This window comes from Accipiter gentilis, chromosome 20 (assembly GCF_929443795.1).
Source record: "Accipiter gentilis chromosome 20, bAccGen1.1, whole genome shotgun sequence".
NCBI lineage: Eukaryota > Metazoa > Chordata > Aves > Accipitriformes > Accipitridae > Astur > Astur gentilis.
Window position 1 is genome coordinate 13,122,614 of NC_064899.1, and position 26,826 is coordinate 13,149,439.

Genomic DNA, 26,826 nt, shown 5'->3' on the forward strand with positions numbered 1-26,826 from the left:
AGTTTGGAGGGCAAACTATGGGCAGTGCAGTTAGTTGATGTAGGTATACATCTAATCTGTTGCCTGTGCACAAATGTGGGGTCAAAACACAGTGAGGAACATTTTTTGTTGGAAGGTGTTTGGGTAAAGATAACTGATTTAATTGGGTCTCTGGTTGTACACAGAAAGCTGTTTCTATGTGCTGCTAGTGACTGTAAGGTTGTATATACATTCTTAATTATGCCATATAGTTTATGGTATTTATGCAAGTTAAAATGAAAACCATGAGCTGTGTAATGAGATTGACCAGATTCAGCTTTCTAGAGCGAAAGCATTAGCACTGTGCTTTTGTAGCTTTGTTTGCAGTACGGTGAAGGAACGGTTGCAATAATAACAATGAAAACGTTATTGTCCTCTTTTTCCTGGATCTACGCAGAGTTGCTAAGTGAAATTTTAGAGTAGTTTCTCTTACTCTTTTAAAATTAGTTGTGCATATAGGATGTATTTTCCAAGTGTAACCAAGTTATTACTTGCAGTGGGGGGGACCCACCATGTTGCTGTGGAATAAAAGCCCTTCTACAGAGAATAAATCAAAACTAACAGCTTGACTTGCAATAACTTTCCAGCCAGTCTTACCATTAGACAAGCCTTGATGTTCCTACATCATGTAAGTACTAGGCACATAGCGAGGGCCTACAGTGTAAAGGAACCCATCTGAGCACTGTGCTCTTCTGCAGCCTTCAATAGAGGGCCCGAAATCACCACCATTTTGGCAATTACCTATTTCTGTGGTATAGGATAGTGGGAAGAGGGGGAAGGACTGTGTTCAGGCCTAAGCCACTTTGTTTAATATCTGAAATCCTAATGAAATTAATAATAGGGTCCCTGCATGTCAACTTGCTGGAACTGCAACAGAGAGAAGGAGAACACATTGAGCAACAGGGAACCACTGAAATGGCTAAAAAGTGGACAGTGATCCATAAGCGAGGTCTGCAAGCAACAGCAATATGTATTGATTTGACAGAGCTAAAGAGTTTCTATGAACAAATGTAAATTACATTGGTCTTGTAATCTGCTTGAATTGTCTGGTGTTGAATGTAGATGAGTAGGTAGAATGGCGTCTGTGAACAGCTAGTGTTGTTAACTCTGTGTATTGGTTCAGAGAGTATAAAGGAGAGAAAGCTGAAATATAAAGTGTTGTAACAACGGCAGTTGTCTAAGCTAAAATGCATAAATAACACTGATGTCTCTTATTTGTCTTTCATTTGTACAGCCAAGAGGGAGGAGAAATCAGAAGTCATGAGTGTTCACTGGTTTACGAATCTAAGGTGGAGAGGAAAACAGACAGTAAATTAACTGGGCATGGTATGAAGCTACTTAAGATTAACAGGCTGGAAGAGATCAATACACGATACAACAGCAACAGACTGGAAAAAACAGCCTTTTTTCAGAGCATGGAAAAAGTGGAGAGGACTAGACGCTTTCATGAAAAAAAATTCAGTGAATCAGATCCTGGAACAGGAGATGAAAAGGTAACTAACTAACTGCATACTTAATTTTGTCTTCCCAAAGCACTGTTCCTTTCTTCTTTCAGCTAGTTAGAGTTTACTATGTGTGTTTCCCAGTAGAGTTGAATTTGTCATTATCATCTGTGAAAATCTATTGCAGCTGTGAGAGACTGGTTAGCATCTTTTAATTTTTGGATTCATAGAAGCAAGCACGTGTATTTTTATCCTGGGGTTTATTTACAGCTGGACTCATATTCAGAAGTTGTAAAGAAGATGTGTGGTTCCACAGCTCTTCAAAATCAGAAGGTAAACATAGATTTTGTTGGATTTATGTTTTGAAAGCATTTCACCTATCGTTACAGCTCTGGAGTTAGTGGGGACTGAATGAATCCCATGGAAAGAGCAGATTTCCCAGAGGAAGTAATGCAGCTTTGTCCTTTGGTTCCCATTAACAGGGGAGCAGGGCATGGTAACATGCTGCATGCCATGCTTGCAGGGCCAAGTGTTGTCCAGTGTAGCTCTGTGCTGCACCTGTCTCCAGTAAGAATGCTCCTGGGCATTGTAGTATGGGGTCTCTGGCAGGAAAATGATTCTGTGATCAGCCAAAATGTGTTTAGAATAGCAACACATTTCCTTGTATTATGGTCTTTCTATGGGATAGTCTAGAGGAACCAGTATTTTTATTGACACGTCATTTAGACAAGAACTGAGAAAATCTACTTGCAGTAGGGCAATGAGAAGTTAATTTTACACACCAGCTTGTGAAGAGACTTGAAAAATTTGTGCTGTGGCTGTTTGTGTGCTGATTGTGCTGGTATGGTAGAGCAGTTTTTCAAGTATTCTGAATATTTTTGTGTTCAGATGATACCCTGGAACATTGGTGTAAAGTAAATTTCATGATGTTTTCATTTGTATTCACAACTCAAGAAGCTGAATTTTTGACATTCTTAATCTGCTGGGTCACTTTTATACAAAATTATTCCAGTATTCAGTAAGCTACTACAATTTTTACTTTGTAGAGAAAAGAAAATGATCTGTATATTAAAACAAAGAAAGCATGTCTCATATAAGTAGGATGTGTTTATTTTAGAGAGTTTCATTTAGTGTTACAGTGAAAATGAGAATTAAAAAACTAAATCTGGGTGGTTGGGGTTTGGAGGATGCTGTTGGCTCTTTTAAGATAGTTCTCTTCCAGTGTGAAAATCACAACGCAAGTGAGAAAGTAAAAACTGCTGTTGCTGCCATATGGCTCTTTCTCTGAGTTTTGTCTCTCTAGGGTCAAGAAAAAGGCTATGAGAGCTGCTTTGCCTGTGTTAATGTATCTTAGTTTGATGATGAATTGCAAATAGTAGCTGAGGTTGTGGGATTTTTCCCCACTTTTTGCTGCAAAATCTCTAACCCATTGCCTTGATGTTTGCTTCTTACGTCTACTGGTTGGAACTGGTTCTTTGTTAAGAGTGCTGTAAGAAAAGACAGGGAGAGTTTGGAGGTGCAGTAGAGGAGAAAGGAATACATTTAGAAGATGAACAGCTGGTGGCTAGTTGCAAGCTGGAGGAATAGCTCAGTATTCCCATTTTAGCTCATCAGTCTCCTGGGGACAAGACTTCAAAGGTGAAAGGTAGTCCAACTAAACTCTGGTAATATACCTCACTGGAGTGAGGTTTCCAGATACATACTAGTTATATTTCTCCTAAGCTTTTAAAACTTAACTTTCACACTTTTTTTTTTAGGAATTTCTCAGTGGGATACAGAATTGGGACCTAGCTGTGCTGTTAACGTTGATGAAAGGAAAACCAAGACCTTCCTTTGAAAGGTCTTAGCTTGGTCTCCTTGCCTGACGAACAGTTTTATTGTACTGATTAGAATAGGAAGGAAAGAAGATTGTGCTCGCAGGAAATACAGTAATTTTCGCTCAGGTGTATGCATTTACATGCGTATGCTTGTGGGCATACATAAGGAATTTCTGTAGATGAAGCCCTGCTCACTTTGAAAGCAGTGACAAAACATCTATTCACTTCAATGGGAGTGGGGTACAGCTCAAGAGACCATCTAGAAGAGTGGTGAAAGTGTGTACTTGCTGGAAGAAATAATGCTGTCTGAAACTGATTATAATTACAGAAAAAAATGATCCCCTTCCTCAAAACAACTATTTTTCTAGGTAGACTTTTTATAAAATAAGCAAACACAATTTTCATCTTTCAGTACAGTATATTCTTGTAAAAAAAAACCTAATTAAAAAAATACTTTGAGAACCATTAAAATACAACTATGGAAAGCAAACCCAGCGATTGTTGACCATCAGTTATGAATAGTGAATGACTTTACAGTGTGATGTACGTCTTGGTGCTGTCAAGAAACTGTGGGGTTGCTGTCCTCTAGATGGCAATCTTTGCCACACCAGCTCTCCTCCACAACCATTTTGCTCTTGAAGAGAATGACTCAAAACTCATGACAAAGCTGTTCTTTACCTGTTTTACATGTGTTTTGTTCGGAATGTCCTCTTGCCCCCCTTTGTACAGGTGGCAGCACGTGTCTTTGTGTCTCAGCTAAGTTCTGTCTTCAGGAATGAACACAAAGTTTTGCTTCAGATTATACATTAACAAGTGAAAGACATTTTGTTTTGTAGGAATGGTTTTCATGTGTGAGTACCAGATTAAAAAAAGAATAAAAGTCCACATCTGTCCTTGACCCAATCCACTGAATATTCACACCAAAGGGTTGTGCTGGTCCAAGGGAGGGGATGTCACAGGGTAGGAACAAGTAGGTGTGAGAAGGTAAAACCACCTCTCTTGACAACAGCACCAGCTTATGCAAAGGTAAATTGATTTTGAAGCTACCACACAATTTACCCAGCTGCATTAGCTCCCAATGAGCTTTCTCTTGGAGGTGTAAGCATTGTGAAGGATGTTTAGCTAGAGCTCAGATACAGCTGAACTATTGTGCGTAATGCATTACTTGCTGTCCACTGAGCAGCGGCAACTGATTGTTTGCACACTTACAGTCTGCTGCAAAATGGAAGGAAAAGGCATTGGTAAAATTCATTGATTTAAATGTTTCTTTTACTATGATTTTACCTTACATTTTCAGAGTTGTACTCTACTAATTTGCTGCAGTTCGATTCATAAGCTGAGATGTATTCAATTAGTTAAACCACAGCCTTAGGTACCAGAATGGAATTTCTCCCATTATTAGTGAACATAAATGTGAATCCTAACATTTGCTAAAAAAATGTGACTTTGTCATTTGCAACTTATTGTTGTGTAAGCAATAACCTCTAGTAGCTCTACTGCCCTTGCTGTGCTCCTTGAAAGAATAGAAATGGCAAGAAGCAGAGCTGCTCTTTCCTTACTGCCGTATTTCAGGGCTTCTTAGCCCTGCTCTTTTAAGAAAACAATAGTTTAATAAGGATTAAACCTCCCACTAGTTAGTTTTATTTGAATAGGTAGTTGCTATGCCAGTTCATTTTGAAGTTCTGGAGACATTTGGAGTACTATGAATTCAGGAAAGGTGTTTGTTTTCTTGATTTTTTTTTTCTTTATTTTTTTATTTTTTTTGTACAAAGGTGGAAAAAATACTTCTCATTGGTATTTGTTTCTTGAGTTGGCAATACAATTTTCCATGCAAAAGTATCCCTTTGATGATATTCTGAAAACAGTTTAAGGAGTAACTTAAATATTTAGCCCAGCTGGACGTACTCAATATTTGGTGCTCAGTTAAGCTGGGCCCGGGGATGGCTAATTGTCCTCTAAACCCTTGTCTCCAGTCAGAATGTGATCAGCCTTGTCTCCTTTGAGCCTTCCTTCTCCCCCTTGACCACCACCACAATTTCTCTAGCAGTTACTTTCTCTGCAGCCTCTGTGTTGGAAACGACCATGATGGTAACGATACCTCTGCAAGTTCCTTTTTCCAGAGGAGTCCAGAGTCATGGCAGTATTTTGAACAGGATAAAAAAAGATCACTGTTGCATAATTAACCCCCAAAATTTTTTCTCTGCCCCCATACACTATTCAAGATATTGATCTAAATATTTTGACAGAAACTTATTTCTTGTGTTAGAATTTTAACCAAGATCGACTCTTTAACAAAATCCTGCAAGGGATTCTGTACATTTGCAGTGAGACTTCTTAACTAATGAAGAAGAGCTCAAAACCCTTGAGGCTTTCTTCAGCCTCAAAATCAAAGCACCATGTCTAAAGCTTGGCTTGGTATGGTCAGAAAAGTGTAAGTGGACTTCAGCCAAGTTTGGGCCCAGTTTTTTTTACCAACTTCCTTTTCAGCTTGCTTGAAATGCTGTCATTAGGCATCGTGTTGCCAGCCTCAGCCTGATGCAGCTTTACAGAATATCCTTTCTGCAGTGCACTCTTCAGGTCCCAAGTTCACAGCACTCTATTATATTGTGGCACTGTGTGTGATTCCATGATTTCAGGCAGCTTTGTTTTAATGCTCCCAGTTCCCATGCTTGTGAGAATATATGTTTGTCTTTCTCAGAAAGAAAGAGAGGAGTATCAAGGTTTCCCAACTGAAAAAAACCAACTAAACCCACCCTCCCTAACATAACAACTACATAATAACTCAAAATGTGACTTGAGAGTGCTCTGAAGTCTCAGAAGCCAGAAGTTGACTAAGAAAAGGACAAGAGTCATTATAATTTTTTAATCTCTTGACTGTTTTTCAAATTATGTCATTTTTGTTGTTTAATTTGTGAGTTTTTAGTACTTGAGATTTCTGGGACTCTCATTTCTCCACAGCCAGGGGGAGTGTTCTAGATTCTTTGCTTTTTACTTCTGATCAGATAAATACACAAGCAGAGAAGAAATAGCACCATTTCTTCTTAATCCTTCATCTTCCACAATGACTGTTAGTGTGCTGTAATTATGGGCACCTGCTGCACAAAAGATGTATAGTCCTTATATATAAGGATTCCTTCCTTATGTATAGACCTAAGACCTTATGTAATGGTCCTTCACAATACTTATCTATATCCTTATATATAAGAAAATAAACCACGGCATGCTTTGTTCCTCAGATTTTTAGTTTTCTATCTCTAGAAGTAAAACAGCTTCCCATGGCTTATAATGGAGCTGGTAGCAGGATTTTTTATTAAAGTTGCTTACCATTTCCAGTTTTAAGATCCCGTTTTCAGTTTAAAAATTTCCCAGGTTTTGGCTTCTCAAGCCAAAATTTTCCATGCAGAAGTTGAATCTCAAAATTCAGCAGAAGCAGTCTATCTGTTTCTGGAAGTTTTAGGGGAAAGAAGATACCTTGATGCTATTGAGAGTCTCACATCCATGTGGTTGAAATGATCAGGTGCGTGCATCCTTTGGATCAAGGACTTGATGGCTGGCAGGTGAGCAGATGCTGGATATGAGATGGGGAGACAGCCAGGAGCCACTTTCTGCATGGTGGTGATTTAGGTATGGGAGCAAAGTAGATAGACTGCAAACACAGGAGCAGAAGGGACTGCAGATAGTAAAGCCATGGCTTTTCAAACTGACCTTCCTGTGCATGTGCACCATGACACATTTTAACTGATTGTCTTGAATTTTGCTCTTTGGGTTTTGGGGGATTTTTTTTTTTCCATTTCTTGCCTATTAGAAGGGGAAAAAAAGATGACCAGTGGCCTGAACTGCTAATTGCAAACAGATTGCGCTAACAGTTTGCTTTCATTTGAGAAGTTCTGGGATGTCAGAGTAATTGCCTTTCAAGTCCTTGCAATACACATCTTGTGTAGATCCCTGCACCTGTTTCATGCTTGTCAGTATGCCATCACTTCTTTTCCTTATAGGTTAAGGGAATGTGTTGAAGTGTGAGATGGGATCCTGCTGTGTGTCCAAGCCTTGTCTGGCTAGGTGGTACTTACAGAGCTGAGGAGGGTTTTGAGGGTGCCTGCCAAATTGCATCTGCTAGAGCAGGAGAACCAAGTTAATCAGTTGATTAAAAATAAAGGGATGGATCTGCCCCTTCAAAGAAATGCTGCCTGGATTGCAGGTAGTTTCTGCCTTTTGGCTTCATATCTCTGGCACACCTTGTGGACTGTGTTAAGCTGTGGAAGAAAGAAAGAGATCCCTGCATCTGGAAATGCACAGGTAGTAGATGTACTTATAAGTTAGATATATTTCACTGATCAGTATTGATATTGTTTAACTGGATGAATGCTGCTTGTGTTCGGATGTAACCAATTAAACCTATTTGTTTTTTCGTGGAGCGGCACATACTGCTCTCTTTTACGAGACTGTATCTGACAGTAAATCCTAGACAGTTGATGTGCTTTTTGTGAAGGTGCATTTCTGCCCTTGCTGTCAGAGTGCTTTGTCTTGCCATTAAAACATGATGCATCCTCTAGTGACCTCTACTGGGTGCAGTACAAGGGACTGCCTCAAGGTTGCCTGCCCTCTTTGGTCACGGTGGGAGCAAGGGTGCCAGCCCTTCTTGTTGTGGAACTTGGAGATCCCCAGTAAGGCTCATGCCTGTTATTTTCCTGTTGTTGTCAAGTGAATGTAGCATTTTCTCCCCAAAGAAGTAGCATCACTAGATGTTGCAGTCAAAGACAGTATGTCCGTTTGCTGTGATTTCCCGGAAAGCAATACAATGCTGTGATGACCTGTCATGTTTTAACTCAAGAGCTTTTAGAAGAATTGTTAACAGGAAACATTGTAAAAAAAAATAAATGTAAGTTTAGAAAGGCAAAAAGGAAGATACTTGTTCTAAAGCAGCTCCAAGGATGTAGATTACCAGATTGCTTGAGATTTTAATTAGTTTGCTGCAAATTAAATTATTCTTTCTTTCTGTGAAGAGATCCATTCATGGAATCTCAAGACTGATTTCATGTCTAAAGTTTGAGATCTGAAAATCTGCAAGCTCACACTTGCATATTTTTCTAGTACTATTAGCCAAAAGAGCCATGAGCTAGTGTGTGGATATATAATGGAGTTTTTCACACATTGTGTGAGAAGCTTGCAGGACATTGATAAGGAGAGTAATTGAAATATTGCTACACATATCAGCACTCAAGGTTAGTAAGATTCATACAGAAATTGAAGAAAGCAAACAAAAAAGTGTAGAATTCTTTGTATACTCTTCCATGATGACCTGAGAAACTTATTATATGAATGTCCTCTAATCCATCAGAAAAATTGTTCTTTCAGAAATCTGTACTAATATTTTTCTCAGCAAAAGCAAACCAGCCAGATTTTATTAAGGGTTTTGATGCTCTTTCTGCTTCTGATTCTGCTTCTATGACATGTATGCATGGATAGACAGAAAGGAAGGAAGGACTAAGGGGACACTCAGAAAGTAAAAACATGTTAGAAATGGCTTTATCCATGTTGTTAATTAATTTGGTAGTGTCAGTTACTGAATGATGATTTTTTTTTTAAACATTCATTTTTAAGTAATGATCTTTAAGTCCATTCTTTAGCCAACTTGATGGAAGATGAAGAACTAGCTGTTCAGTACCATTCTGTCAAGGAGAATATTGTCCCTGATGTGCAGCTCTGTTGAATCTAAAGTTCAGTCACATTCAATTACTGAAACCGCTAATAGTGTAGAATTATGCGTTTCATGCAAGACAGTCAAACAGGAGTGGTAGAGAGAAGATAATTAATAGACATGTAGAAAACATACTAGCACTCTGTCTTTATAGAAGGTGGTTTCTGTAGATTCACTGGCAAATAAAAAAATCAAGTATGTGGTTGGTGGTTTTCATTTTGTCTCTGATGCAGTCTGAAGCTGTTACTGCACTCACAGATGAGCTTGAAAAAAGATCCACTTTTTTGTTTATGCCTACCTCACTAAGATTTTGCATTTTTTCTTGGATGAATTGTAGTTTGTACAGAAGAACTGTCCTGTTTTTATTGTGCTTCTACTGTTTTGCTACTGTCAATTTATTTTCCAGTTTTTAAGACCTAAGGCCAGTGTATTAAATGGTATTTGTTAGCAAGAGAACTATATCCATCTCAGTGCGAAGAAAACAGATTTTAAAATACCCTGTGTTAAGACTAGCAAAGATTGCTTTCTAGTCCTTGTCTGCACTAAAGTATTTTTTTCCTGAATTTTCCATAAGCCAGTGACTGTCAGAGCTCTTTGCCAGTTTTGTTGCACATGTCATGAACTCACTTTTTAAATTGAAAAAATGTCAGACATTTGTTTTTTGATTGCTCTGCATATAATTCATATTTGTTCTTTTGAGTTAAAAGTTCTCTCATGAAGTGCAGGTTTCCCAGGCTCTTTCGTAAGTCCTCATACGTAGAAAGGTGGCATGGACTCAGAAGTATTTCAAGAGCAGGGCACGTGTCCTTGTGAGGGACTAGCAGTAGGGCTGTGCTTGTGCAGGAACTCCTGGATAATCTGAATCCTTAGTTTTGGAAGGAAACGAGCCAACAGCAGCCTGAGACTGAGATTGCCATGTCATCTCAGGACCCCGTGGCATGTCCATTCCAGACTCATCCTTCCCCCTCTCTTTCTAGAAAGTATTGTTAACTGCAAGTAAACCATTCCTACAGCTCCCTTGTTCCTCTGCATGCTGATATGTGTCCTGTGGCTCTCAGACCTGTGGAGGTTTGGACACGTGGCTGGTGTGATCAGAAAGGCTGGTGATCTCTGCCAGAGTTTGTATGTGAGAATGGTACTTCCTTGAACTCCTGAAGTGAGGAAAGAAGGGGGATGGGATCTAAAGAGCTCTATGGGTCTTGCTCACTTTTCTGTGGTTCTGGAGAAAATGTGTTTAGCTTCCTAAGGGAGTGTGAGGGAACAGTGCTACCCTTTGGTCATGATGCTCCTTCCTCAAAGGAGTGTTAATTGAGAAAGAAAATTTAGAGCTGTAACAAGTAACTTTCAGTAAATCCATTTCCTTTCTGTATGTGATACTACAGCAGAATACTACTGCCAGTGGCAGATAACTGTACTTTCGGTAAGCTTGTATCTGTTCAGCGGGTTATAAAGGGCCTTTGGTAATAATTATGTGTGTTATTATGAGCAAGCAGAGACCCTAACTGAGATTGTGTGAGGCACAGTACAGGGTGGATCCACTCCACAGAATTCATTGTCTGAACAGCTGGATAAGGGAGAAGTCAAATGAGAAACAGGTATAGAGATGGACGAAGAGTCTCCTCAGGTCATGCTCTCAGTCAGTGACATCCGTACAGAGACATCTGTAATATGGAAATGAAATTGCCGACTCTCTGTCTAGTATCCTCTTTACATAGCTATATGCTGAGATCGGAGGGAAGGTGTTCCTCCAAACCCTCAGCCTACTGGATCCCAGCCATTTCATGAATGCTGATTACTTTGCAAAGGTCCTGCACACCATTTGGTCCAGGATCTAAAATTTCAAAAACCTGCAGCAGCTTCTACATGTTTTCTTTATTTTTGTGGTGTCTGTTTACATGCAATTCACTCCTTCCTCCCCCAGTTCATTCTCCTTGGTTTTTATTTAGATCCTATGAATACCGTGGTGAGAGGTTTATCATAACCTTTGGAATATGTGACTGTTAAAACATATGAAAATCAGATCAGTTTTGATACAGCAAATGCATAGATATTTATTTCAGTGTAAAAAATGTTGAATCTTGTCTGTCTTTGATTAAAAACTCCTCTTTGACCTTAGATGCATGGCTTAGCAAAGAATTCTTTTGCCCATGATCATTCAAAGGTGTCTTGTTACAAGTTACCTACCCAGCCAATTTGTAATATACACGGACGTGCAGGGAGATACATCCAAACTGTCCGTGTGACCTTTCTCTTCTGGCACCCTTGTGCAATGTCTTGTGGACACGTTTAGCAGAAGTCACGGTGCAGTAAAAGTGACTTTCCAGTGCCGAGCACAGCATGAGGATTCCAAACAAGGGCCCATACATAGGAGAGGTCTCATTTCTGTCACCTCGAACAGAAACCTCACGTGTAATGAACATTTTGAGGAGTTGAGGATCTTCATTTTTCCCCTTATATGGACAATCCAGTGTAATTCCTGGTGTTTGGTCCTTCTGTGTTTGCTGAAAATGGTTTATTTTTCACTCCAGAGTTAAACAAATCCCTTAATTGCTTATATTGAAAACATAACTGGGTTTTAGGCACACATTATATAGTATATAAGGGAGGATTTTTTTTAATTACTATGTAGTCAAGTACTTTTAAGTGCTTGATTGGCATTTACAAATGGAATTCCTGAGAGAGATGAAAACGGGGCTCTATAATATGACCTTATGCTAAAGAAAGCACACAGGATGTTGTTATAATACATGTAAAGGAATTTGTTATTGGTACTAAAAAGAGAAGAGTTATTTCTCCATAGTTCCCTGTCTTCAAGGCTAACTAAGCAGATAAATATTGGTACACAAGATCTCCCTAACTCCACGCCTGGACTAAATAGTGATGGAGCAGATATGTGGGCATATAGGTTTAATTTCAGCTATGACCCTATCTAGTTATGAGCCTGTCTAGTTGACCTCATATCTTAAATAGTGACTGTACTTGAAGACGATAGGAGAAAATTACAGCCTTTTATCGTAACTATTGGCAGTGAGACAACAAGGTGCAGGACGATTTTCTGTTGACCTTTGACGATGCCACAGCCCTTAATATCATCATTACATTTTAAAGGACATGTTCACCAAGAGAATTGTTGCTTTTGTCAAACCAAACACTACCTGCTGTCTTTCTGAAATTTGTGATAGACCCACGTTTGGTAGTTCTAAATCTGGAGAAGTTGCCTAAAGCCTCTTGGTCCTTCGTGTTTTAGACCATGCCAGAGGCATCCTAGGTCTTGTATTTATACCTACCCTATGTATTTCTTCCAACTCATAAAGGCCCCCAACAGGGCTTTATTATGGTTTCATAATAAACCTGTTCTGTAAGAATAGAACTGTACAGTATGGAAAAGTAGCTTGCTGGTGAGGACATCTAAAGAATTGCGGGGTCCAAACATAGCACCTCTAAAATGGAAGAATGAACAAAATTCAGAATATTAAGATAAATGAATCAGACAAATTGACTAAAACTATTAAGTTATGTTTCTGTAAACAGGTATTTTTAATTTAGTCACTTCTAATCCTCTAAGCTATCCTTCTTTCAAGACAATATTCCAGCCACTAAAAGGCAGATCTGTCTCCTGTTGCAGCTTTCCAGCAGCACACCCAAGGTCTGTATCTTTAAACTCCATTGTGTACATGCTTCATTTTTCGTTGTAGACTAACTCACTGTCTGTTAAAATAGAGACACGTGCAAAGGTATGGATTTATCCAAATACTTAAATCACCCAGGTTTTTGAAGGCATTTTCTCTTCATTGTCATGATTCCACATACAACTACTGCCTCTCCTGTCACGTTAGTTACTGGGTTTGTTGAACACAGTATTTACAGTGCTTTCCTTGCTGTAAAGGGAACACCTTGTACACATAATGCTGCATAATAAAATTTTTATTACAAATCTTTATAATAAAGTTGTACAAGTATAAGTTGTAAATTCAACTGTAAGTCGCTTACTAAACATTGTTTACGTTTATCAGGCAGCTACTCCAGAGAGCAAGCATGAAAATCTTTAGGTAGGAATTCATGGTTGGAGTTCCTAACAAGTCAAACAGATGTTATTTGATTATCTTCTTAAAGAATCCCTATGAAATATTTTCTGGCTGCCACCAATTGCAACAGATTGATTCAAGATGTTTGTGAGGGCTAGCATAGAACTTGTGAAGAAAGCTTGTGTAATGCCTCTTTGCACTATTCCTGGCTCATGCCTGTGCTGTACATGGTCTCCCTGCTTCATTAGCAGTAATTTCATACATGGTTAGATATTTCAGGAGGCCAGCTCAGGATGAGCATTTGCTCCTAATGTCCTCAGGCAATACAAAGTTTCACTGCATTAGAGATTATTTATGGACACTGTGAGTGACAGCTGTCACATCAGAGACCTGACAGTCTAAGTAGGCAAGCCTTTACAGAACTGTGTGGAGAAGCAGGGGCTCGGTGGGATGGAAAGAAGCACCCAAGGTCACCCAGCAGATCTGTGACAGAAGCAGGGCAATAAGCCAGACTTGCTGACTTCCAGGCTGGGGCCTGAGGCATACTGCTGCTGCAGCAATGAAAGAAAGTTGACCCCCTTGCAATGAAAGAAATGTCTTCCTTTTCACACCTGTTTCTTATATCTGGAATTGTATTCTCTGACACATGTTGTATGAAAGCCTTCATGTTATTAGCTAGCATTTGCCAAGTATGTGGGAGATCTTTTTTTTTCCCCCACAAATTCTTCAGTCATCTCCATTTCAGCATCATGTGACTGTGGTAGAGAAAATAGGCTTCTTAGCTATCTCTGGGTTCCAAAATCAGTGGAATGCTTAATTGAAAGAATATGGGTTGGCAATAATGATTTAAAATCTATTTCCAGACCTGCCAAGTCTCCCATAGTTCCCAGGATCTCCTGCATCTGGAATCATACTCTTAATGTATGCAGTGTCTGGAACTATGAACGGTTTTCCAAAATCTTCAGCAGACACCAAATTAAAAATTAGACTCTTAAAAATACCCCCCCCCCCCATTATCTTTCACTTACATTTGACTTTAGAAACTGCATTTTGTGTTTTACCTTGGAAACCATAATAATTAATAGGGACCCATCAATGCAAGGAAGGTCAAGAAGAAGAGTAGTGCATGTCTATAATGTTATATACAAGTTTTATCAGTATGAATTTGGAATGGGAATTAGTTTGAGTGTCAAATAAAACACTAAGGTTTATGCCAAATAAACATTTTGTAGGAAACCCCCCCAAAACATTGCTTTGGAGCATCTTTTTATCTATTGTTCAGTATCTATCCTGTTTGTTTTCTTGTCAGCTTATAAAGGCATGCTTCCTTCGGTGTTTGTTGCTGTGTGAGCATACATCCAGTAAAAAGATAATTACTCTTTCAAGGAACTCATATTCTATGTGTAAATAAAAACAAAAGGAGAATGACACAACAAAGCAATGAAGTTATTGTTCAGTGAACTCGTCTTTTTAGCTAGCCTTTGCTTAACCAGTATAATGCTTTAATCACATCAGAGGATTTTTTCAAGCTTCGTTCTGAAGGGTTTGTTTTTTGTTAGTATTCTGCTGTACCATGGATTGTGTGATACGCCTTCTGTTGCTGATTCCTTGAAATAGGTTAAAGTACAAAAGAATAAGGGAGAAGGTAAAAGATAAATCGGAGGAGCAAAGAAAGGCTGGCCCCTTTTTAATTTCTTTTTAAATTGTCAGAGACCCAGATTGCTTCTCTTTTACAGAAGTTCTTCATTTAGATCAAACCAGGCCAAACTCCTTTGGAGTCACTCTGGCTGACACAAGCCAAGAACTGGTCTGCTGTGTTTCACTGAGAAGAAAAAGAAACCTGCATTAGGATTATTCCCTCTCCCCACCAAAAAAGTGGAATTGCAGTAAATAAAATGTGCATTTCAGATAAAACTTGCCCAGCTGCCACTGATTCGTTGTCGGAATTGTGGTCAAATGGGAGTTTCAGCTGTATCCCTGAAATATAAAGTCTTTGGTTTATGAAGCTGGATTATTTTTTTTTTGTAAGCCATTGGGAACTAGCCAGGCTCATTTGTCTTTATTCTTTTCCAGTGTTTTCATACTTCTTTTCCCTGAAAGTGACCCAGCATCTTTGTTTTGTGAATATCAGCTGTTCCTTCTGATAATCATATCAGTAGGACTTCTACAATATGGGAGACAGGAACTTGGACTAACATCCCTTTACTGTCTGAGCCTCAGTTTAAAATCTGTAACATATAGTATATATGCACTGCTATCTGATTGAATGGGGTGGGCTAGGAATTGTTTGAAATATTATTCTCAATAATGGTCATCTGAATGAAATGAAAACAGAGAAGAAAATTGCATTCAGATGAACTGTGATCTGTGGATTACATAGGATGTAAACTTTCAAACCTAGCAGGCTTATGTTTTTATTAGGAACTGTTGCCAAACATTTGTCTTTTTTTAGAGATCCTAATGCAGATAATCCTAGATTTGTTTTCTAAAAAAAAAACCCTGTAATTTTTATAAGCTGCAATAGTAGGCCTCCCATTGTATTCCCATCACCTTACCTGTTGTTAGCTTGCTGATGTTCAGGAAGAGTGTCTGCAAGACTGGTAAGAGAGGCAGGCTGACATGCAAAACTGGTCCCTGTGTATATGCAGGCACCTGTCTAAACTCTCAGCAGTCTGCCAATTGCTCTGCTTGCAATAAGCTGGAACAAGAACAAGTCTGTCTTCAGCAAAGAGAAGTCCTCACCGATTAGCTTTCAAATACTCTGCAAGTGATATTGCAGTTCTGTCTCGCCTCAAAATGTGGATCCTAGATTACTTGCGTACAGTCCTTTTTTTTTTTTTCTTTTGAGGGACTGATAAAGAGCAACTACAGTTTACAGTGACCTCCAGTGGTGAAAAACCTTTTTGGAAGAATGACATAGCTAATATCCCAATTTTGCCTGAAAGCCATTGCTCAGAGGGTTTAGGTAGTGCAGGTTTCAGTCCAGGTTTCAGCCCAAGTTTCAGCATATTACATTCAGATTTATTTATCATGTTTTGTGCCTTGTTTCTGTTGTTGCTTTTTAAAAAAATCTTGGATTTTTCTTCTTTCTGTCCTTTCTCCTCTCAAGATCTGGCTTTTAAGATTGACGATAGTTGACAATAGTCATATTAGAGCCATTTTGTATATGAGGCTTTGCTGATCATGTGTTCCCTGGGATAGTAGCGTGAGATCAGTTCTGGTCTTCCTCCCCTCATTAATCTTTTTTTCTGTAGTCTCCTCAATGCTCACAATTTATTTCAGCTCCTTCCACATCTGGCTTTCGCATATATTTACAAAGTCTCTCATATGTTGTTCATTGAGGACTTCTTCCATTTCACTTAAGCTGGCTTCTTCAGTGTTCTATGTTAAGGGTTGATTCTGCAATGGTTTAGCCATCCAGTTAGCCCAGACCCCACAGATAGTATGAAAGAGTAGATTTTTGGAATTGATGATGCTGGAATATGGCATTGGGGGTGGAGGGAAGATATTTCCATGTTCTACAAGGCAGAATATACCTTTATACTTTAGAGGTCTCCATGGCAATTTTAATAGCAGAATACTTGTCTTTGCCTACGCTGACTTCTGTACAGTGGGCAGCATAGATTAGCCTGATTGCTGTCAAGTGATTGGCATTCTTTACTTCCTTTTCTTAGCATTACAGACCTTTCCCTGCAGAAAATAGAGAGCTATCTTCAGGAATGAAAATAGAGCTGGATTCTACAAAGAGCAGTCAAGATGTCAGGTCGTTTGTGGTTTTATAGGGGTGGGGAGGAAATTTTTGGGGGTTAATATGATACAGGAATCACTTGCCTTTCCCAGATGATTTTCATTCTTTTACACTTCATATACCAAGTAAATGTGCTCTCTGGTAGACATGCAAGGGATCAGAAATCACCAGACTTCAGCCAGCTGCTGTGAATGTAAATTCACATGTGCGTGACTGGAGTGGACATATTCCGGGTTGCCAACAAGCTTGCAATGGGAGTTGTCATTTCCTGGGAATATCTAGATAGAGAAACAGAAGAAACAGGTATGAAGATCACGTTTCAGAATTCGCAAAAGAAGTCTTTTTTGCTGACTTTTTGAACCAGGTTTTGCTGATTATAATGGGTCTTTAATTCTCATGGACTTTCTTTGGGATGTTATTTGAGAGATTGTCAGAATGGAGTACTTTGTCTTGCTTGAGATGGGCTAAAATTTGGAAAACAAGCTAAGCAATTAAATAACACAGCAGAGCAGCCCACTGAAGGGTAAAGCATGAAACATTCTTCTGCAAACTGTGCTCTGTCATAAATACTTCCCAAAGAGATCAGTAGGATGCTGTCGCATTTCCTTTAGAGAGGCTTTCTGTACCTTTGCCACAACCACAGTGCCTGGGAGTGAAAGACTCTGTTGTCCTTATAAAAGAAAACAGGTTGTTGCCCTTCTTGACCACATTTCTGCTTTCCTTACTCTGGGCTGCAAGGGGGCAACTATGCTTGTAAATGGCAATATTCAAGACCTAAGAGATACAGAGCTTGGGTGCTGTGCTGGCAAGGAGCCAGTTAACTTCCTGGGAATCTCTTGGTAGCCTGCTCCTTGTGAACCCTGCAAAAGCCTTGAGATTGAGTGCATATTTCTAACAGCTGTGGAATAGACATATATAAGAATAGCCCATTTGTTTGATTTCCCAGGCTGACAAAAAAACAGGGCTCACATTGGAGTTAAGGTGAAGAACTGGTGATAGATGTAGCCACAGCTTGTTCTGCAGTGACAGGCATGTGCTGCTCACCCTGTAAGGTTGTGCCGATAATCTCTGGGCAGTGGAACACAGACATCAGGTTTCATGCCTCTCTGAGAGGCTGTGGACCTCTGAAGAGATGCTGATGGTGTCAGAGCAGCTTGAAAAGTTAGAAGACTGTAGTTGTCAGCAGCACAGCAGGTGCTGGAGTGACAAAGGTTCAGACCTGTGATATGAAATGTAAGGATGTAATGGCTGTAGCTGGCTCCTCTGTTCTGGCTTATAAACCATTTATATCAAAGCTAGCTGGGAACTGAAGTACCTGCAAATGGTGATGAGTCTTGTGGGCTTAGGAGACTTTCTAAACATGGTGTTCAGTGATATGAATGTTAACTATAACGAGTTCACCTCTCTCCAATTGTTTCTGCTCCTTAAATGGCTCCAGGCATATTCCTTTATCCCTGCTAATAATAGATGGGATTTACAGATGGCTCATATACCAAGGACTTAATACCAAGCACTATAAAAATGTGTCATAGCTTCAAACCATAGTTTTGGATGTTCTCTGTGAACCTACTTGTGTGCTTCCTGAGGACAATGGTGTTTCCTTTTTTGGTTCAGCAGTGTTAGGCAACTTGACAATAAGCTGTTTTCTGAGGGATTCTTGGGAATCACAAGATAATCTTTAGGAACTAATGCAAGCTAATTAGAATACATGATTATAAACTGCTCATCCTATCCTAAAGTCTACAGATCTGTGACTGTGTATTAACATAAAAAAAATTAAAGCTGCTCGTATCCACCAACCTTATCTCCCAGCTCAGGATGAAGCAGGGCAGAAACACGATTGGTGCCTCCAGATGATCATTGTCTAGATAAGGAGTGAACAATAATCACAGTACAAGGCATTTCTGATTGCCTCCCCTAGAGACTTTCATCTATCCCACCTTGGATGACAGAAAGCCGGGATGCAAGCCACTGAAACACTCCAGTTTAAAGACATTTGCAGGGTTTCATGTTTTGAATGGTTATTATAACTACCTATAGATTGGGGAGGTAAGGTGGGAAGAGAGGGGAGGGTGGAAGAGGTGAATTTATTTTTTATTTATTTTTCATTCAGTCTACCTGTCTCTTTCTCCTTTGTATTTTGTTGGTTCAGTTTCTTCTGTGAGTATTTAAAAAAAACCCCGAAGTTTTAAAACAATTGTACTCAAATAGTCTGACCTGAGCTTGAGCAGACTGACTTTTAGTGCTGTGAGGAGGACTGCAGCACTAACGAAGCAGACTGAAATAATTGATTTCAGTCATTGCAATCATTGCAATCAGGTTTAACTCCGTCTCTGCAATTTCTAATGAGCCCTGAAAGCCTGAGAAACCTCAAAAAAAGCAAATTGCATTGTTTATTCATATTAAAGCACACCTCTAAGTGTCTATTTGAGACATGTAAATTATTGTACCTCACAATGGAATAAAGTATTCAAGGTTCATGTAAATTGTTTGTTGTGTGTAATGCTCCCTCACTGTCCCCTCTCCAGTGAAATTTTTCCTTGATCAGGATTAGTCTGTTCAAGCAGGTGAATGCCTGTTAGTGCCCTGAAATGGTGTGAATTTAGAGCCTACCAGCAGCTCCCTACTTGATCTTCCCATAGGCAGTATTAGCATATGGATTAAGTCAATGATTCTTCTTTGAAAGTTTCTTCATACTTCAAGGGCCCAAGAGATGCTGTTAGCATGAAGCAGGGAGCATGCTGCTATGGGCATTCTGTCATGCCTAAACACCCAGGTTACAAGAATCAGCAGCTTTGCAGAAAATGCTTCTGGACAGTGACCTGAGCACAGTGATAACGTGTTCAAGAGGAGCAGGCAGCTGACAGGTCTTTTGTGTTCAAGTTGGATCATTCCAAAAAATCATGTCCCTTCAGCTGTTACTCGTGGCTTTGTGTCTGTGGATTATTTTTCCTGTAGCAGTAAGCAATCATGTGAACACTCCGTCAGAAAGTGGAAAGGTTAAAACAGATTGCTTACTTTAACTATCATTACTCAAAAGAGGGATAATTGTTCTTTCAGTTAGTGTGATGCATATCCACTCCACTCCAGCTCTGATTATGTAGTTAAAGATGCTCCTGTGGATAGCTTTCAGCATAACAGTTCTTTGCACTTTCATGGCCTGATGCCTCCTTCCCATCTCAAAGCTCTCAACATCTTATGATTCCTCTGAATGATACTGCTGTATTATTATCCCTGTTTGAAAAATGGAGAAACTGAGTCAGAAAGGTATTACACAACTTGCTTAAGGGGGTGCACAGCAAATAGGTACTGAGCAGAGACTTGACCTTAGTTCCCTGATATTTTCTCTTGATCTCAGAAACTTGAAACGTGAACAAAATGAGAAGAAATATTTTAAATTTTTTGCCCATTCTTTTTCTTTTCTTCATGTTCCACTGCAGTTCCCAGTTTCAGCAAAGTCTGAAAGCACTAGGCATAGTGATAATCATGTTCAAGAGGAGTAGAGGGCACTGACAGGTCCTTGAGATTCAAACTGGACCATTTCAAGAAATCATGCCCCTTCAGCTCCCTTCAGGAGCACTGCTATGCAAGTTTGGGATGTTCCCTTGTCACTACATGCATCCTTAAAAAACATACAAGTATTTATATATTGGGCAGCAAGTCAAATGCATGACTAGCACTGCTGAAAAAATTAACTGCACACACAGTATTGCAGGTGCTGCTTGCCCAGAGACACGCCTATATGACCAAATCAATGTTTTGCAAAGAGGCATTAGGCTCCCCTAAGAGAACAAGCCTTTAACCACCTTTGCCTTTTGCTGCATTAATCCTTGACACCCAGTGGTGAAGCTATGGAGACACAGTCCCGGCACTGAGGTCCAGGGTGGTATCTGCTCCCTGCTCTGCCACACATGACACTTCATTCCTTGCAGTTACAGTCCTGATCCATGACACTTGATTCTGGACAGTGGCAATGCAGACATCTGATCCTTCGTGCTTGATCTCTGACGCTGGATCTCTATTAGGAAAATTTCTGGTACCTGATCTGCCTGATCACAGCTATTTGATATATGGTGATGTTCCCCATTGTGGCATGCTTACCACTGAAAGTAAATTTGAAACAGCTAGTACAGCAAAACTGAAGAACTGAAGTATTTGGCTGTACTCTGCAGATAGCGTGGCCGAAACATGTTAAGAAACCATATCTTTTAAGGGAAATGGCAAGAAGTAGTACTGCAGGGGTAAAAGGAGAAAAGAAAGAAGAAATATTAAAAAAAATCTGTGCAGATCCCAACAGTTATATCAGTTGTTAGAGCTTCGTGCTTTTCCTTAATTCTGTATGCTGTGTTCAACACAGACTAGCATTTAAAACAAAACCAAAAATAGCTCCCCCCAGGTTCACATAAAATCATCTTTTTATGTCAAATTTAGTTGATTCCGTTTCACAATAAGTATACTTTGGTTTGGTCCGTAGGTTTCTGGAAGCTAACAAAGCCTTTGACTAAGCAAACTCATTGAAACTAGTTTGCAAATAAATTTATAATCTGGATAATTTCATAAAGTTTTCAGTTTCCTTGTAATCATTTTGTGCCCCTGAAGAGAGGGCTGCAATAAGCAAAACTGCACTGAAATGAAAAGTAGACATGCTTCGTTCCAGTAGGGTTGCAAGCATTGCTTTGCCTTCTCTCTAAATTAATTTTGTTTGGAAGTAGCATATCCTCATATGTCCATCAAAGTCTTCTGTTTTCATGAGCCATCATTTTCCAACACTTCCCAGTGTTTTGTTTCAAAACTCTTTGGTTAGCTCCAGTGACAACTATTTTTAATTCTCACACTGGATCATATGAATTGGTCAGGGACTAGGGACTTGTGCTCCTGGTAATCACAATTCATTTTCCATAGTGTCAGATGAGAAATTCAGGTAAAAAAAAAAATAAATAAAAATGCAGCAGTCATGAAATTGAATCCCACAAGCAGAAAGATGAGTGAGGTCATGGCAAGGCTTCCAGATGTTTTCAGGTGCAAGCAGGATGAGAGAGAAGCCAAAGAGCCCGAAATCTCCCAAGCTGTTAGGTAGGACAGATGTAGAAGTAATGAATATGTCCACTATGTTATAGTGGTAGAAAGAAAGGATTACAAGTGATTAAGCAGGGATTTTTGTATGAATATTCTGGATTTAGAGGTCAGCCAGCATCCCAGCTGCAGCTGGCTAGTAGAAGTATCTAAAATCAAGGAACATGAGGTGAGATTCTTTCCCAGTGAGACCCTCTTAGCTTCAGACAGTCAGACAGTAGCCCATGGCCAGAAGTTACGTCTTTACTATTGCTGCTCATGAAGCTATCCCTTATAATTTTATCCAGTGCCTTTTTATATGTCCATTTACCCCATTGAACCCCCCTCCCCCCAATATCCTGTGACAGTAAGCTCCACAACAAATAATTAGTGTGAGAATCTGTTGTTTCTCATTTGAAACCAATGTGCAATACTTGTGTTGAGTGTCTCCGTCCTCTTGTGCTGGGAGAAATGGCAATCAGTCATGCCACATTCATCTTGTCACAGCAATCATGATTTTCTAGAGCCTTGATATTACTTACAGGCATATGTATGAATTTTCAGTGAGTACTGAGATTAAAGCAAAAGCATTAGTTAGAAACAGCATATTTTTAAAAAATACAAAAAGAAAAAAGAAAGCAAGTGATAGAGAGAGGAATGAACTGGTTTTTGAGACCATAAAACCAGCTGAGAAGACTAGTGAGAAACCAAACAGCATGGCCTAATTGCAAAGTGAGATTGCTGTGTAAAATTGCCCTACCTTTCCAAAGAGTGAAAGTCAGATATTTTGAGAGGAATAATCCCTTTTGCAACGCTCATCTGTGTTGTGTAGGCAGAGTGAGGAAATAATTTGTGATTTCTGATCAGTCCTCATATATTTCGTACCCTTAGGACAAGGTCTAATCCATGATTCCTGCTGATGCCATTTCTCCAAGCAACATCCATGAGAGATACATCAACAGGAGTCATGATGAAAATACCATCCACCACATCTTCTCACAAAATCAAAGACCCACTACTTAATGTTTTAAGACAAGAATAGGCTGTTTTATTGTTCTTTCTCATTAGAGTCTACCCTGACAGTGCAGAAGGAGCAGGGTTACAGAACTGGCTCTTGCCCAGGACAAGGGCAGACGTAATTTAAATGATGCTGAAAGCTGTAATTCAAGTTTCTGTGATGATGACACGCTGTTTTTTCTAAGCATAGTTGTAACCATTTTTGAAGTGGGGGCAGAAGGTGAGATTAGTCTTCTCTGCCCATAGCACTTGAAAAGTTAAGTGTCTAATCGAATCTGGTCTCCTCCTTTAGTCAGGAAGGAGAGCAGTGCTACCAGGGACACTTCTTTCCATTCATCTTGTATTGTAACGTGGGGTGAACTGTCCTGTAGACAATGCTCGCTTTTTCTCTCCCTTGACTATAGAGGATGCTTACCTTAGGGAAAACATCTTTTACATTACTAGGGTTAGATTTATGGGTTTTAGAAGTTCTGTAACTTAATTTTCCTTATGTTTATGTCCAGCTTTAACCACTGTAATAGTACTAATTGCTGGCTATCCTGCTGAAGAGGAGAGGAAAGCCAGACAGGCATATCAGTAGGGCTTTATCTACCTATGCCTTCCCTTCAAATAGGAAAGAGAAAAATTGTATGACTTGTATCTGTGATTCCAAAGATATTACAGAGTTTAAAAGAAAAAAAAAAAAAGCCTATAACATAAGCTTCCACCATCTACATGAAGTGAGAAGTGACCATTTTGATCCTCCACTCTTGCCCTTCCACAGGACGGAGGCCATGGAAATCGGCCAGGCACTGTCTGTATGGAGCCCAAAAACTTGTGATCAAATTAGAGCGAGTAACGTTAATGGAGTTCTGTAAATAGAAGAAGTGAGCAGATGAGGATAGGTCATGGGAAGAGAGGAGAGGGCCTTTGAGGTAAGAGAAGAGTTTGTTTCATAACAAGACTGCTCTTCTCATGTTTCCCTGTCCCAGAAGCAGAGCCACTAGGCACTCAGGAACCCCGAACTCATCTTTCATTAACATAAATACAACAAACATTCTAAGCAATGTTATGTTTACTTTTTTTAATACTGAAAAAAAGTAAGAATTTAGCCTGAAAGCACATCAAGAAATGCAAAATGTCTGACTCCTAGAGAATGTTAGTTTTCTTACATTGCATAGCTATGTTTCTTAATCCTGATTTTTTTTCAAGTCAGTGTTTCCTATTTTTGAGGGTTTATTACTACTGCATAACTCAGGATGATCACTGTGGTCAGCTCTACAACGCAGCAAGAGTCCTAACATTTCTGTTCCCTCTTTCTTTGCATTTTAATAATGCAAGGTTAGAGATAGCCTATAGTCCCCCTTATGCTGAAGCACAGGGAAGTTACAGGTGCAAGCAGACTGTGCTGGCTAAACATCATCACACCCTTTTCTTTTCTCAGATAGGATAAGAAAACCAGTTAGTGATTGGGCCAACTGCATGGGGCGAGTGGGAAAGGTAAGGGTACAAACTTTTCCCATCTTCCTTTTTTCTGCACAGGTTTCTAGGAGAGCACTGAAGCTCTCCTGAGGGCAATGCCGGCTCTGACCACCTGCTTCATTAAGGAGCTAGGCCTGTTTACCAGTGTATGCAGCTGGAGTCCTGCATGAGTTGTTCAGAGGATGACTGCTTTTCTCTTCAGCTTCTGAAGTGTTCCCACTCCTATAACATTGCAATGCAGTCATTTTCACCTGAATGTTCAAGCAGGCCCTTCAGAAGTTCACAAGTAAATGAGAACAGCAGGCAAAACTTCCCTAAAGACTTTTCAAAGAGCAGTCAGAAACGCTTCTGGGTGCGCATAATGATATCAGATGGTGAAGCACACTGAAACTTGACTACTCTCAGCAAAGGTTGCCTTGCACCTGTTCTGGCCGCCTATGTGGAAGTTCCTTCCTAAATGGATCATACTTCAGTTCTGGTGTCTTTAGCTTAAAATCCTGCCCATAAAACTAACACTGAATCCCACGGAATGGACTTAGCAAAGGCTTAAAGCCTCCATTTCAGTAGCCTGCAGGTGTGCACTGTAACTGAATTTTAATTTGGAGCAGGTGACATCAGGAAAGTGCAATGTGTGCATTTTGGCAAAGAAGTGATACAACTGCTGAGCTCAAGTAGGCAGATTGAGTCCATTGGTTTGGTTCTTCTGTACTCCTTGAGAGAAAAAAATCTGGCTTTAGATGCTTGTGAGCTAGTTTTAGCAATTCTCAAGCCATTCTGTTAACACACGGCTTTCATTCTGGACTCTAGTTTAATAATGGTGACTACTGGAGTTCTTCAAAGTCTAATGAAAGACTGCTTCACACTTTCTGGAAGAAGAAAAAAGAGAAAACTCTGGTAGTTGCATGAAATCAGGGGTTTGGGAGGTCGGACTGCAATTGTGTAAGTGATATGATGTGGTAGGGAGGTGAGGCTTCTCAGGAAGCGGCATAGCACTAATAAAATATTTTTTCCTAAAAGGAAAAAAAAAAAAAAGTTTTCCTCAGTAATTCCTCAGGCTGAAACACACTGTTTCAGCAGTGGAATATTAATGAATCAGTAACGCCAGACTGTTTTATTTAGCCAACTTCTGTAACACTGGTGTACTTCATTGTTTATTCAAACTGCAGACTTATCCAGCATTACATGTTGATAAAATTTCTATGAAAAGAAACTTCTGTCTGGGAAAAGCTATGACTGGCCAAAGGAAGTGCTCTTTTTGCTTAGCTAGTTGGTCTAAAGGCCAACCACTTTAAATCTTACATGATTTTACTTAGCCTGCACATTAAAGTAAGGAAATAGCATTTCAGTTATAGGCACTGTAATCCAGCTGTGTGTCTTTTGGGTCATTTTGCTCATCAGATGGCCAAACTGACCTCTGAAAACAGTTTTCCTGCAGCATTTCTATGAAATAAAAACAGCTCATCTTCTTTACTGTGTGATGCAGCTGTTATTTTACTTCTGGCCTGCCTTAAGTAACACTGTTTTCCAAGAAAAGCACTGAGAATTCGAAAAATGGCAAATGTGCAGCCTCAGAGTTTCTCCCCCAGTTCTTATGGACTTTCTTAACATCTGGTCACATACTACTTTTTTGGGTACCCTCCTGGATGATAAACAGGAGGCTGTTCACAACTCGATTCTCAGGATTTTTGTTTCTTCCCATTGAATACATCCTTCCTTGTGTTACTCACACCGCTTCATTTAAACAGGTTCTTTACTGATTCTAGACTGCGTGAAGGGTGTCATAGAGAGAAGTGAAAGCATGGGAGAAAGATGTCAATGTGCAGGGATACATCTAACAGTGCCACTGCAGGCTTTTGAAGGTGAGAGAAGCATCTGCAAAGAAAGTCCTTCCTTGGCTCAATGGCCTCCAGGAAAGCAAGCTCCATGCAGCTTGCATGTACCTATGAAAAGACCCTATGAAATCTCTGGTGTAAAAGAAGTTGATGAGGTCTGAAGTGTTGTTTTCTTTCAGTTAGCAAAGGCAATAGTTAGCAAAGGTAATAGTCAGCAAGAGTCCTCTCCCCAGCTTTTGTGTAAGTGGTAATAATGATATATTTAGCACACACAACACATCTTTTCAGTTTCTTTTTCTCCTGGAAATAATTTAATTTGAAATTTCTCACAACATTAAGGCCAAGACTGATATTCATTTTTGGAATTTTCAAGTTGAACTATTAAAGCTTGACAAATTAAAATTGAAAAGGCTTACTGTAGAAGATATTTGGTGAATCCCAGCTTGTTTGCTGTATTAGTGTCCTGCCAGCTACCGTATCCCATTTTAAATCTCATGAAGTAACTGAAAATTGAAGAAGTGCCACACGGGATCTTTTTAACGGCTGTTGCTACTGTTCATTTCCCAAATGTCTTTGGTTGAGCACTGAATGTGGCTAATCTTTATAGCCAGGTAGTCAGGCACCTGGAATGATCATTTAGTTGGAATATGTGGGGGTTAAAGGGGAGAAAAATAGGTGTTGATTATGATGGCTTTCAAAGTTCAGCTATAAGGCTG

General features: G+C 39.6%; 1 protein-coding gene across 1 annotated transcript in view; it reads left to right on the forward strand.

Annotated features, from left to right (window-relative positions):
* Positions 1–7,368: 7,368 nt before the first annotated feature.
* The window catches only part of MYLK4 (myosin light chain kinase family member 4), a 58,088-nt gene continuing 38,630 nt past the window's right edge, over positions 7,369–26,826 (forward strand). The window contains exon 1 of the mRNA XM_049823757.1: positions 7,369–7,573. Within this exon, the coding sequence (XP_049679714.1) occupies positions 7,436–7,573 (138 nt within the window). The 5' untranslated portion in view covers positions 7,369–7,435. The remainder of the gene's footprint in view (positions 7,574–26,826) is intronic.